Below are 14,897 nucleotides of genomic sequence, written 5' to 3'. Positions count from 1 at the left end.
GTACAGTTTTTTATTGTATTTTATTGTCTGACCGATTACCACACTTGAAGTTCCCCCTGGGAAATATCCAATGATTGTATTCTATTATAGACCTTCTCTTTTTGGACAAAGGAATACTATCACTCGACCACACTGATCTAATGTACCGTAGTCTGATACTTATAGTTCACACTGTCCTTTCCAGCATTAATTCAGCAACTACAGTGGATGTTAACCAGGCCAGCACAGTACAGCTCAGCTGGGTTCAGCTTAGTAGTGTGAATTAAGGTATACTGTAGTATACTGTGGTTTATCCAATGATCTGACAATACCAATTGCTGCAGCCTGCAGGATATTTTCATTCAGGACATCATTTGGTTCTGAGCTATCCAGATGTATACAGTACGTACATACAAAACAGACTCAAGGGCTTCTGTCTGTGATCACAAACCAACACCAGGGGGAGTCAAACACTCCGTTGAGTTCAATGACATCCTCCAATCACAGCAGAAACACCATTGAGGTACACCAATTCCGAGTTAAGATCCTTTCTGCACAGTGTGGTCTCTAGTGGGTCTCTTTCCCTGAAGAATCAGTCCACATCAAGTGATAAGGGATATACAGTACATTTCCATTCTTGAAATGCACAGAATACATAATATTTATGGCTGCTCCTCCCCCCACTCCTTTTTCATAATTTTATGTACTTACATTTTCAAATATGTTAGAGAGTGAAACATAGAAGGGGTTGACCTGTCAGTGTAACTTGTGTGCATTGAGACACACCAGAGATTGGTTTGGGCAGGCCTGGGCTTTGTACCGTATATTGAGAGGCCCCAGCCTATTGAGTCAGTCTCCCTCTGTCTCTGCCTGCCTGCCGGGTAAAAAAACAACACGTAGTAGACCTAGTAGATACGGAGATACACATCAGTTCTTTTGTCTCCCTTCGACAACACACCACCTCTAACCGACAACCCCCCATCCTAATCCATAGACTGGTTGCTAGGCTGGCGCTACGATGGTTGCCAAGGGAACGCTTGCAGACACAGCTGGAGGGTGGGGGTTGGTTCGGAGGAGGAGGAGGAGTTACCAAGTTCAAGGCCAATGTTTCCCCAAGGTGGTCTGACGGTAGTGTGGAGGGAAAAAAGGGGGGGGAGGGGGGGTAGAGGGAGATGGTGAAATGGATATGGACCTGGTGCTTCAATCGCCTAACCCTTCCCTCCATGTTACCAAAACGGCATTTCTACTGTACAAGACAATGTACTGTAAGTGTGTCATGTCAGGTGGCCACCGAGTCAATACGCCCTCCCCCCTGTGCATTGGGGAGCCACGATGAGTTCCATTTTATTATATAAACATAAAACATGGTCAGCAATACAAGATAAGCTCTTTTCAGCAGAATTTTTAAAAGATCTACTAACAGATTACCCCTCCCCTGAGAGTACATAGTACATAGGGTTACCAGGAAAATGCCTAACCAGCAGAGGACTTTGGAATAAGCACCAGAGGTGACCGAGTAAGACCGCAGACCATAAAATAACGGGTTATACTCTCTTTGACTGATAATGAATCCCAACAGAGAGGTAACAGACACTACTCAAACTGCTGTGAGACTATATAATCCTTTACATAGAAACTCCCCCACCTGCATTTCTTAACTCGCTGAGAAGAGCTGTTTTGGGTCTTAATTATGTATTGACGTCATCCATGATGCAGGGCGATGGCTTTCTAGTGTTCAAACCAAACCTGATTGGAAGTAATTTAATTTGCATGTTTGTATCACAGGGGAGAGTATTTCAAGATCAAAGCTATGGCTCAAAGGAGCCCTAGGCGTAGTATCTAGTGGATGTGAGAATAACTACTCTTTTACTTTGAAAAGGATGTCTGTGCAGGTTCAACTTGACAGTGGTTGTTTACTTGTACCAAAGGTCAATTTGAATGGCTGGATCATAAAATAGAAATACCAAAACCCTCCACCGTGCCGATGGCTTAACTGATGAACTCAAGTACTAAAACAGTTTTTTTACTATTATTTTTAAATGACTGGACTTTTTAAATAGGCACTACATTTTATAAACACTGTTATGTCTGTCTGTTTTTATTGTATGTATGTGACCTATGTGTGTTTTTAATGTGGAAACTATATTCATGAACTGCACTTCTGCCTGTCAAAGGAGAATTTCTGTCACTGTGTGACAGACAATAAAGCAATCTTGAATCTTGAATCTTGAATCTTGTACTCTGCACCGCATTTTTGCACTACTGTTCTACTTCAGTACGACTGGTCCCGTTGTAGTATTACCATCACTTTATTATTACTTACCTTACTTATTTTACTTTATTCTATTATTGTTGATTTTGTATCCTGCTGAAATACCAATGTCGAAGAACCTAAGCCTAAACCTAAGAATTTTACTCTCCGTACATTGGATGTAATAAAAGCAGTTCTGATTCTGATTTTGATTCAAGTTGTATAACATCAGAGATGGAGAATTGATGTATGTAAAGCTGCTTGAACTGAGTGACCTTTGCGGGACTGCATAGCAAATTCAATTGGTGTGTGCTTGAGACAAATCGTACTTATGAGGTCAAAAAGGGAGGTTTATTGGGTAATCTCATTATAGCCTACTCTATATCAAGACAAGATTGGACACAAGAGTGTGGCCTTAGTGAATAAGCTTTTTGTTGTGTTATACACAGTATCTCACCCCTGTCTGTCGCTGCTGAAAATGACTTGAGTGTTATAACAGGCTTGGCTATGATGTAACTGATGTTGTTGTGCAATCAAATTGGGAAAACAAAACATGTTTTCTCACGTTTTTTCTGTGAGCCCCCTCCTCTCTGTTATTCTCTCTCTCTCTTTCTCTCACACACAGAAAGAAACAAAAAGAGCATGATGTTTGGGTTTTTAACTTCAGCTAATTGTCTCTCTTGATCTTTGAGCAATGTCTGTGGAAGTGTCTGTGGAAATCGTTCCTCTACATTTTAATAGTCTGGCATTGTGCCGATACCCTATCACCCTTTTTTTGTTACCTCGTGGCCTCCTGTCGTGAAATGTCATTGCATAAGAGGAACGGAGCGGTCGGTGGGGGGCAATTAGGGAGCGCGCGCGCAAGAGAGGGAGAGAGGGAGGGAGAGGTGGAGAACAAAAACGTGACGAGGCAGCCAACGAGCTGTTACGCAACGACTGACCTACTAACACACATTCTAGAGGGGAGAGGGATAGGAACTGGAGCACGTCCCCAACATAACACAAGGACTCCGAGAGGAAGGGGAGACACAGCATCTCCGCGTACTACATACCGACACAGACTAACCTGAGAGCAAGTGAGAACGGAGAAAAGACTATAGAACTACAACGAAATATTCCTTTATTTCGTTTCAGACGAAACTTAATTTCAAACGCAAGAAAATAAAGAAAAAGGGAATTAGAGGACACGAACTTCAACTGCGGAAAGAGACAGCTTTGTGTCGGCATTGCGAAAAAATTTTGGGAGACACGTCATTTACAAAAGGTAGGCTACGTTGTGGTGTAGTCATTGTGTGCCGAGTTATGTGCGTAAAATGGTCAAACCACGTTGCGCTTATTATTGAACAATGAAATGTTTTCTGATTGAAATGCTTTGAATTATTAGCCTGTGTGTGGCCTCAGATTGAGTCATGATGCTAAATGTACGGGGCATTGTATTGTTCACATGGCCACTCGCCCCTACCGGTAGCCAACTGTGACTTTGAGGCATTATATGGTTTATTTTTAGAACACGACCCTTTCGTCCCTCTACAAAGTATCCATTTATAGTTTTTCCACATATTTTCAGATTTTACAATTTCACACCAGACACGGTGTTTTCAGTGATGGGTATAGATAGGCTAAGCTACCGTGGTATTGTAACGCGTGGTCTGTTGCTCAATGAGCTCAATGTCAAGGCGAGGCTTTCTTCCCCCCGTGGTGTTTTTCAAGGGATGGGGGTTGTAGCTTATTATTACTAGTGCACTACCATGCAACTGCAACCAGTTCGTCGAGGTTCCCTTTTTTGTCTGTTTGACCACAACTTTAGCCTAATATAAAGCTCTATTTATTTTTAAAAGTCTTCAATGATAATTATTTGAGGTAGGTATTTAGTGGTTCAAAATAGTCCGCACCTAATTTGTCCAAATGACAGGTGTTTGGACCTATTTTATTTAGCCCTCTATAGAAGTATCATTATAGCCTCATTTTATGTGATCTCGATGTTATATTAGAACAGTGATTTCTAAATAAGGCAAGCCTACATACTAGACTGTAAAACATTCATTGAGACCTTCCCCACTTAGCCTACGTGCCATAGGGATGTTAGTCTAAGCGAGGTGTCCATCCATCACCAATGGGGCATACCGTTCCCAACCGTGACCCCCTTCTGTCGTGTTGGATTACTCCAGCAGACATTCCGTGCGTCTTGCAAGGACCACTTGTTCCTCTGTCACGTGCGGCAGTGTTCTATAACTTGTGACGTGAATGATTATATACGACTGGTATGTAAGCTAGATGGCCATTGACATTGGATTAACGCCTATTTTTGGGCGAGTTTTATATGTGGTTTGGTGTAATGTGTTATGATATTCTTTATTTGATATGTGTTGGCCAAAATGAGACATTGTGTGGATGTTTGGCATGTACAATGGCTACAACCACGTTGTTAGACTTTTGTAAGCAGGGGGGTAGAGGCTTACTGGAGAGCGGCGCTGTGACATAAGAGCTACGCAGTAGAATGTAGAAAGATGCTGTTCAAAATGCGATTGCGGCGATTCAAAAAAATTATCAGCCGACCGAAGATAATTTCTTTCTAGTAAAAAAATATCCCTATTTGTATCCCTAAATATCCCTATAGTCAGAATGAAGATGATATGCAAAGAAATATAGTAATAGAATAGAATAGAACTAAATAATCATATTGTAATAATATCGCTTACTGTGTAATTTCTGCATCTAGCGCAATAACACAATGTTGCCAGTGCTCACTATTCAAAATCTAACAAATCTATGGCAATGTTAGGCCAGGTGTTTCCGTGCAACAGGCAATCAAGACTTCTGCCCTGAAGGATTTGGCCCATTCATGGAGTCACTACGCCTGTTGCCTGCCATATGTTTGGATACAGTATCACTTCCACTTATCTAAACAAAGATGTAATAGTGATCCCACAGCAATTAGTCAATGAACAATGTCCTCCTTGCCATTTATAATTTAATAAAAAAATAAAAAAATGTCTTTCAGGGAAATCCCCTGCTAAGATGGAGTCATATTTATTTATAGCCTGGGAAATAATTAAATACACAATTATGTTTATAGAATTTATCATTTTACCGGCATAAATCTCAAATTGCTTATGTCCCTCCCCTGCTCAGTCTGTAGTACAAAGTATAGCTTTTCCCGTGGGATCTTGGCCCTAGCTGTGTTACGTAACTATAATAATAATTGAACAAATAAGTTGTGGTGAGCGGCCAGGATATGATGCTTTCGGTGGAAACCCCTTGCCAGCAGCCGTGCTCTGCCTCAGACATGCCTGTATGCTGTAGGGTTCTCCAAACCTCCCTAATGTAGGTCAGAATGGTCTCTGGAGGTATATGAGCTCAGAGGCGAAACGTTGACCACACCGCGAGTTCACTGTAACACGAACTAAGGATAAGGTAGGAGAGTGGAAAAAATGTGTCTCCTGCTATCCTCCCGACTTTGTTTACTTTGACCTACTTGTCTACCTATCGGTGGCAGGATATCAGCATTAGCAAAAATACAACGTTTGTGTTCGTACTTAGGCTAGTTGACCTATGTATATCACTCCCTGTGTAAACCTCTTTGGAATCTGAGAGAGCTCTGAGCTCTCTGACTCTCCCTTGAGTAGGTCGTAACCTTGGATGATGCCTATATAGACTTACAGGGGTCGACTGGAAAAACAAAGATGCCTTCAGGATATAGTCGTTAAAGATGGGCTAATACTGTAATTGAATAATGCATCGGGGCAGAGGTCCATGTTACTTCCTGTAACTGATGCAGTTAAATCACTTGAGTCAACATATCTTTTATTGGTTACAGGAAGTTGTGTAGGGAGGAGGTTGCTTGCGTTTGCTGAATCAAAACCTTTTACATTGCACACACACACACACACACACACACACACACACACACACACACACACACACACACACACACACACACACACACTGCAACAAAGGTGCCAATTATTTTCAAATTGGATAAAGAACATGAAGAATATGTGAAATAGGTGAATAATTGGCCATGTTGCCTTCAACGGTGCCCATAGAAGCAGTTAAAGGGTGGGTACTAGCAACAGAGCTAGTATGTGCAAAAGCAGCACCTGACTGACAAGACACCCGCTAGTGTTGACCTGAATTGTCTGGATTCCTGGTTGCTTTTAGGCTCCTCTTCTAGGAAGCCAAAGCCATGAACCAAAATGGAGGATCCAGGGCCCCCTCCACGTGTGTGTGAGTGGGTGGCTCCTGGGCCGTGTCTAGGAGATGGAGGGGGGAAAAAGGGATGCCTCACATTACTCAGACTTGCCTCGGGTCAAAGGTGCAACGCTCCCAGGAAGAGAGAGAAGCGAACGCCTGAGATTCATTGGCTGTGTGCTCTCATGTTTCCCATTCCCCCCTCAGCCAAAACTCTCTGATGAAATCATCAGCCGCTGTGAGTCATTATACTAGACTCAACAAATGTGTGGGAAGGATGAATCTTATGCCTCTGAATATGCAAGCAATCGATACGACAAGTTAAAAGATATATTTGTGTCAATTTGCAGCTGCATATACCATGCAGAACGCAAAGTGTTTGGTGTTTTCGGTCTTATTCTGTGTTACATAAGACCTGCTTGTAAGCTTGTCACTGTGACATTCAGAACAAGGCATCAGCATCAGTCTCACAGTTCTCGGAAGCTGTTATGCTTTGCTTCTGGCTTGGACATGGGTGTGCTGCTCTCTGACGTCAATGCTATTTCCCCTGTTTTTCAATCGTCCCTAATGCGTCTTGTTGATCACGGCAAATACCCCCCTGGAGTCAAAGAGAGTATGCAGGAATTGTAGCATATCAATCACTGGGGTTTTATAATCCGATTTTCTGCTGCTGACGTAGGCCTATTCCCTTTTTTTTTGTACGTACCGCAGTGCCTGTAAAATTGAATTCCTCTAGCCCCTTGTTTTTCCTCCTGCCGTAACCCTTATCGCTCTATTTATAGAGCGCACTCTAATTCTCTCTCTGTATCTTTCCCTCTATCCCTCCCTGCCTCTCAAGATCGTCCGTTCTCTCGCAGTCCTATTCATGGCGCAACGTCAAAGGCGGGAGCCGTGTTTTTTTTTGCGCTGCGCTGTTTCTCGGTCAGTGGGATAGCAGCGCAGACTTTTTGGCGTATGCCCCTTTCCAAAGCCTATGGAAACACTCCACGGTGCCTGAGCGTTTAGTTTTCCCACGTTTTGCGGTTTCCTCTAGCCATTGTGTCTGGTAAAAAAAAAAACGCAGTAAAAAAATGCTCTAATGAAGGAACGTATAATGGAAGTCTAGAATTGGTTAGGATTTAATTAATCAGATTATTTAATTATCAGATTAAATGTGTAACCTATGTGTGTATTACGTGATGCTGAGGTGAGGAACTGAACTGCGACAGAGACAAAGAATGGCTGCCAGTGTGGTTATTATGTAACATGGTCTTTGGCACTCTGTGATGAAGGAGATTTGAATAACTCGCCAGATTAAGTGCTTATGTTGCGTTTACGTTATGTTGCGTTGTTCTGTAGTCTGAGAGGTGAGAGTGAAACCAGGTTAATTAATTAAGATCCCTAAAAAACATTAAACCCTTATTTCGTTTTTTTTTCTTCTTCCTATTAATAGAGCTGGGTGGTATTTATAGTGGTTGTTACAGAAAGGCATAAAAAACACAAGACATATATTATATTGGAAATATATTGTAAAACAACTGAAATAAATATCTTGCCAAAATGTCTGTTACTGATCAAAAGGTCCCTCTTCCTACTACTGATTAACTCAAAACCGAATACTATATTATATAATAATATGGCAATAATAAAGAAAAAGGCTATCGGATTACATCAGAGCCTTGTGGATCTGTTATCAGCATCAGTGACGACAGCAGGCGACAGTGTCAATGTGTAACGTTTGCTTTGGTTGTTGCTTGATAATGCATGCACCACTGAGTAATTCTTTCCTAGTAATAATGACCTAATTATTGGGTTGTGTGTTGTGTCATCGATCTGTTTTTTTCTGTAGAGAAAATGCAGAAGAACACATTGTAGAAGGTTCTCTCTCCGTTAAACGATGCATTATTAATCGCCGTGACGGAAACAAAAGTCTGGTTATGTAACCGTGGCGATGAGTCAACCCAACTGCGTACGATGCAACTTTCTGCTTGTTGACTTGTGGGAAAGGATGTTGGGAAAGGCATCCCGTGGGAAGTGCGCTCAATACTGACTGCAGGGGCAAGCCGTACAGAAAACATACAAAGAAAGAAAGAAAACATCAGTCAACCAATTTTGTTATTAGTTTTACACACTAGAGGGGGTTTGTCATACTACCCAACCCACCCCCCTCCTTCCCTCCATCCCCTCCCCTCCCCTCCCTCTCATTGTGCCAGTCTGTCTCTGCAGTCTGCCCCTAGGTTTCCTGGTTATGTGACTGTGACAGTGCAGTGTCTTATGCAATGGCTCTGCAGCACAGCTCGGCTCAGCCCAGCTCAGCCCTCCACTCCACCAGCTAGGCCCCCCCCCCCCCCCCCGCGCGCTGACCTGTATTCCTCTGAAAATCCTACAGCTTGTAGCGCCGGGGCACTGACCCCCGTCCCTCCATCCCTGTGCCCGATCCACCCTCCCTCTCCCTTCCTCACCCTCCCTCACCCTTCCTCACCCTTCCTCACTTTCACCCTTCCTCACCCTTCCTCACTTCCTTTTGAACATCAAACAAACAAATGTAATATGTACCCATGAGAGCTGGAACTCCTGTCTTTGGCAACCAGCCACAGACTATATAAATAATAATAGTCTGAGTATGACTTCTTGTGAAAGGCAATAAAACAAAATGTCCAAGTAAATCTTACTGAAATCTTACAAAACTTTGATTACGCCTCTTTGTCCTATAACAACCAAGGGCAGAAATGCCAGAGACTGGCATACTGTAGGATCAATTGTCGTTTGTAATGCAATAATTGCGTTGATGTTCACTTAATTTCAATGCATTTCAATTCCCTGACTGATCCCATTATGGGACATTGTGTCCCCTCGTGTCCAGACGTCTGTGATATACTATACATAGCTGTGTATCATATTAAATGCCAAAATGTATGTCACAGTGTTATGCCCTATTCATGGCGCTAATCTATGTTCTCTTTCTCTCTTTCTCTCCATATTGTGTTTCTTAGTGAGCGACGACCCCAGGGACTATTGAGCTGTGGAAAAACCCAGAAGTAGACAGAGTGACCTACATGTTGAGTAAGACGCCCAGAGAAGCAGGGGCACGGCACTGGCAGCAAAGCTCCGGTAAAGATTAACAAAGAATCGAGTGGAGGAAGAAAAAAGTGAGACTTGCCACACTCCACTTCCACCCAGACCCCAGGAGATTGTTGAAGCCTACTACTTTTAGAGGGGAAAAGTTCTGAGCTCAAGTTCAGGACACTAGTTCAAGTTTTTACAACAACTAAACCAATGAGGTTCTCCCTTAGAGGATCTCAAATACCACATCCAGAGTTTTTCGCAGATCCTGCGACTTAGAGGAACAAAAACCTCAAAAGAAAAACAGTTCGCTCTACAAAGTACTTATCCTCCCCACCCCCTTTGCCCTTACAGCCAGATCTATAATCTGGCCCCACACAAGACAACGATGGAAAGTCTTAGTCTTCACCTCACGTCACATGGCGACAACAACAACCTCGACTGCGACACCTACTCCAACTACAGCGAGAGCCTCCCGTCCCCCGTGCCCGACGACGGCCCGCGCTCCGGCCGGGGCAAAGGCAGCAAAAACAGCTTGAGCTGCCGACGCAAGCGCGAGTTCATCTCCGACGAGAAGAAGGACGCCTCCTACTGGGAGAAGCGCCGCAAGAACAACGAGGCCGCCAAGCGCTCGCGGGAGAAGCGCCGCCTCAACGACATGGTGCTGGAGAACCGCGTCATGGCGCTGAACGAGGAGAACGTCCGCCTGAAGACGGAGCTCCTGCAGCTGAAGCTGCGCTTCGGCCTCATCAGCACCACCTCCTACATGGAGAAGAGTCAGCTGATCGCCAACGCTGTCTCTGCCGCCGCCGCCGAATGCGCTGACGGCAACAGCAGCGCCCCCTCCGGTAACCCCTACTTCTCCAGCAGCGGTTACTCCAGTGCCTCCCAGGTGATGCTGAATTCAGACTCGTCCGAGGCTGAGCAGTCCAGCAGGGGGGAGCGCCACAACCCCCTCCCCAAGTACTCCCCCCGCGGCTCCCTGTCGGACATGTCCGACGGCTCCTCCAGAGACAGCCCCGAACCCATGGGCTTCGACGAGATCAAGAGGGAGTCCACAGCCATGGACATGGACATGGGCAGGCTGGAGTCCAACGGCATCCCCAGCGGGGTCTTCGGCGGCCACCATCAACACAGGTCCCAAGAGGCCGACTGTGCCATGGACTACCAGCACCACCAGCACCATCACCAGGAGGGTGTGATCATCTACCGCTCTAGCAGCGGTTCCTACATGGAGAACCAGAGAACCGATGACATGGACCAACAGGCTGCAGCCCAGGCCCAGCAGAGCATGCCGTCTGGGGCTTACATGGCCCAAACAGGCAGCCATTCCTCCAAGCAGTCCGAGAGCTCCGAGACCATCACAGAGGTGGCTGAGAGGCCGGAGAGGAAGATCTTGGACTCCACTCCCTACGACTACAGAAATTGTCAAAGTGACTCCACGGAGGAAGAAGAGTCCAGGGCTCATGACCAGCAACAACAGCAACGGCATGAGGTCCAGAGGTGTTATGGCTATGAGAACCAGGAGAGTCATGAGGAGGTCGAGAACCCATTCGCCCCTGAGCTCCTCCACAGCAGCGAGGAGGGCAAGTCCCACTCCTTCCAGCGTCACCAAGCCTACCTCAGTACCCTGGACGAAGAGCAGCCCCCAATCCTGACCTACGAGGGCGGCCCCAGAGTGGAGGGCTACTACCAGCACTCCTCCGGGAAGGACACCTCGTCCAGCGACGGGGACCCCAGGAGCTCAGACAAAGACGGCTCCACAGACGACGAGTCCCCTTCCTCCTCCTCCTCCTCCTCCTCCGGAATCAGCAGCTACCACCAGGGGGCGTCTTTACAGGACGCCACCTCAGCTGTCCCGGCCCACCGCCAATGCCACGGCGAAGACAGCCACGAGGAGCTGAGAGGCACCTACCTCCCCCACAAGCTCCGCCTCAAATACAGAGCGCTGTCCAACGGAGTGGCCGGATATCCGGGAGACGCCCACACCGGCATCTCACCCCCCATCTCTGCGTCCCCCACCCATCCCCAGCACCCCTACCTGGCCCTCCCGGGAGTCCAGCAGGGTGGGCACGGCAACGGGGAGAGCAAAGAGGCTCTGGAGAGCGAGTACTACGAGCAGGAATCCCAGTCGAGGACGGAAGGCGGGAAAAAGGGACCCAGTAGGCGGAACGCCCAGAACAAGAGGCGCGATTAGGGAGTGAGAGAACAGCTCGTCCCTCACTGAGACCGGACAACTTTGAGATATCGCCACAGTGACCTCCCGCTAGGTTATCAGGTGTCTCAGCACACTACACCACTATGCCAACAACAGACCACCATGATAATAATAACAGAACAGATATCCCAATGCTCACATCCCCCCCCCACCGCCACACTGCCAGACAGTTTAGTTCAGCAAGCAGTGTGATGTGTGGCTCGGATGTGGCTCGACGTCACGGTTCACTGTGTCCCCGCTTCTTTTCTACCAGACCTCCGTTCCCCTCTCCCTCCACGCTTCACTAACAATGATAACAATAGATCACTTATTGGATCAGAGAGGTGTCAGAGGAGTGAAAGGGGGGAGGGGGGAGAGAGACCGAATGGAACTCTTGTTTCTGTCCTTCCTGTGATTTTTTTTAAATTATTCCTTCTGAAAAGAACATTACATCACAATGGACGGTGGTTGACATTAGAATATTTTGGAGCGGAGGCCCGGATTGAACTCACCACCCCCCCCCCCCCCCCCCCCCCCCCCCCCCGGTGCCCCTGGTGTACTGCGTGGTCGCTATCTGTCTCCATGACTTGGTGGGTGGCCATTATCGCATATTTCCCGCAGCCTGGCATTCTGGGAACATTCGCTTGACCAAAGAAATACGTCCCGCCTCAACAAAGACTTCCATTCTTCCTCCCTTTAAAAGCATCTGTACCCGTTTCCTTTACACCCCCGCGACCCCTTCTCCCTCTTCCCCCTCTGCTCAGCAGATCACTTTTCAAGCACTTGGATTGTACATTACTGTGATATATACATTTGCATATATTTAAATATATTTTAAGAAGAAAAACAAAAAAACGAGAAAAAAAAAGAGGGGAAATAGAAGTGTGGACATGAAAAGTTATCAGTTTGTCCTTGTTTGGAGTTCTTGTACAGTCTTTATATTGTCAATGAAATGCCTCAAGTTTTTATTTTTTTTATTTCTTTGATCGTCTGTATGACCCTCAGTTGCTAGAAACCTCCCCTCCTGCAGATCTCGTGTCACGAGTCCCCATATCTGAAGATTTAATCACTGTTGTAACAACACTGACGTCATTCATAACAAACAGACACATTATGTTGAGGAAAAGATCTTGATGAGTGACCTTTTCTCACTGACCTGCACTCACACACACACACACACACACACACACACACACACACACACACACACACACACACACACACATACACACACACACACACACACACACACACACACATACACACACAAAGCCCAACTGTTAAGCCCAGTAACATATCACAAGGCCCTACACACTGCTTTTCAGTAATAGTTACTTAGACTACACAAACAAAGAAAAATATTTTTTGATCAAATGTTACAAGAATCAAAAATTACTCTCTTCTTCTTTCTCAAAGGTGCCTCTTTTAGCTGCTTAGGCCACCGACCCCCAAGTCTTAACCTTTACATTGAGTTTCTCTATCTGCAGTGGGTCATACAGATTGTACAAGTTAACTCTCACTTCCAGGTGCCTGCCATTGGCCATTGTGTAAAATTATAAAGTTATTTCTCTACTGTTGTTATTTTATTACTTATTTTATTACTTTATCATTATTATTATTGTTGTTATTATTATTATTGTTGTTATTATTATTATTTTCTATGTTATTCAGTTATTTCCTGTTAATGTGTGTTCTTCCGTCCCCTTGTGTCCGTCACCCTAAGATGTCCCTTATTGTGATGCGTACGTTGTATTGTCCTTCCCTCCCTATAGTCATGATACTGTGTAATGTTTGTTGTTCGACGGATGGTTTCATGAAAACTTGTCCAGAAGTGACAGTATTGTTATACTTCACACGCGGATAAATGTTGAAAACACTTGTTTAGATTTTTTTGAAAAGATTGAAAGACAAATAAAAAGGATGTTGAAATCCCATGAAAAAATACCAAGACGTTTCACGTTATTCTTGAGCTTTCTTCAATGCTTGCGCAACACAGTATACAGTATATCCATGCACACATTTACACCATAACATGGTCTTATAAGGACCACAGAGAGGAGAGAAGAACCTTTGGTTTCAGTCGAGTGTGAAGATGGCACACCTTGCCAGACCAATCCATTCCAAGTCCAGTTCTGATAGAGAACACCCTGTCCCACTCCTCTGCTCTAAATTAGGTTGTTAAGATCCACACTGATACCACCAGAATAGCCTCAGTATGTCAGCATGTTCCCTACTCCGCTCCTCCTCTTCCTCCCCTCCCTACCCCTCTCCCCATGTCACTCCTCTCTCCCCACTGTCTCCCCTCTACCTCCCCTCTCTCCCTCCCTACCCCTCTCCCCTTATCACTCCTCTCTCCCCAGACCTTCTCCCCTCTCTCCCTCTTCCTATCCTTTCTTCCTCCACCCTCCCCTCTCTCTCCTCTTTCCTGGCAGAGGGGATTAATCTAAATGTGAGGAGCATCAATGCGACACAGGCACACAGCGGACCAGTAGGGCACCAGATTCTTACATTGCTGACGTAACCATGGTGACCTAGTTATTCATGTCATAAACTGCCCCCCAACACATTCATGAATACACCATCAATAGACACACTATGCCCTTTGCACACTATTGTATGTGACACACACACACACACACACACACACACATAGACACAATGAGGGTGCCAGGCTTTTTTGACCAAAATTTCCAGAAGAAAAACAAAAAAAAGAAAAGGTTTTTCAAGTTACATAACATCAGATAGAGTATCTGGGTGTGAATTAATATGCCTATCAAAGTACGTAAGTGGCATACCTACAATGATTATGTGAATGTCCACACACACCCATATCATTATATAATCTGGACAATCGTTCGCGAGTACGTGGAGTCCTAGAATGTCCCACAATGCATCACACCACAGTGTCGATAACAAATTATATAACAACCTGAAGAAGAAAAAAACTCGCAGGGCTGTGGAGGAATTCGGGTTGGCACCTTGGTCGGAACACACAGTTGATTTACGAAACAGGGCTAGGGCTCCCTTCCAGAAGGATGGCATAACAAGCAAGCCCGGGCAATGGCTATAGTTACATGACCGTCATGACTGACTATAATTAACTAGGGACAGCTAGCACCAGATAAATTACTTACCAGTGTCATAGTACAAGTAAATGTATGGTAGTTATCTACTACTACTAATAATAGTAATCAATGCTGTACAATTGCACAAACCCCCCCCCCAAAAAAAAAAAAC

General features: G+C 45.2%; 1 protein-coding gene across 1 annotated transcript; it reads left to right on the top strand.

Annotated features, from left to right (window-relative positions):
- Nucleotides 1–3,256: 3,256 nt before the first annotated feature.
- nfil3-5 (nuclear factor, interleukin 3 regulated, member 5) lies at nt 3,257–13,594 on the top strand. Its single transcript, XM_080523764.1, has 2 exons — nt 3,257–3,494; nt 9,394–13,594. Exon 2 carries the CDS (start codon nt 9,852–9,854, stop codon nt 11,658–11,660), a length of 1,809 nt encoding a protein of 602 aa, XP_080379890.1. The 5' UTR covers nt 3,257–3,494; nt 9,394–9,851; the 3' UTR covers nt 11,661–13,594.
- The last annotated feature ends 1,303 nt before the right edge of the window (nt 13,595–14,897 follow it).

This window comes from Nansenia antarctica, assembly GCF_963989245.1.
Source record: "Nansenia antarctica genome assembly, chromosome: 2".
NCBI classification, from domain to species: Eukaryota; Metazoa; Chordata; class Actinopteri; order Argentiniformes; family Microstomatidae; genus Nansenia; species Nansenia antarctica.
Note: the sequence above shows the minus strand (reverse complement) of the source record. Positions and strands in the feature narration are given on the sequence as shown.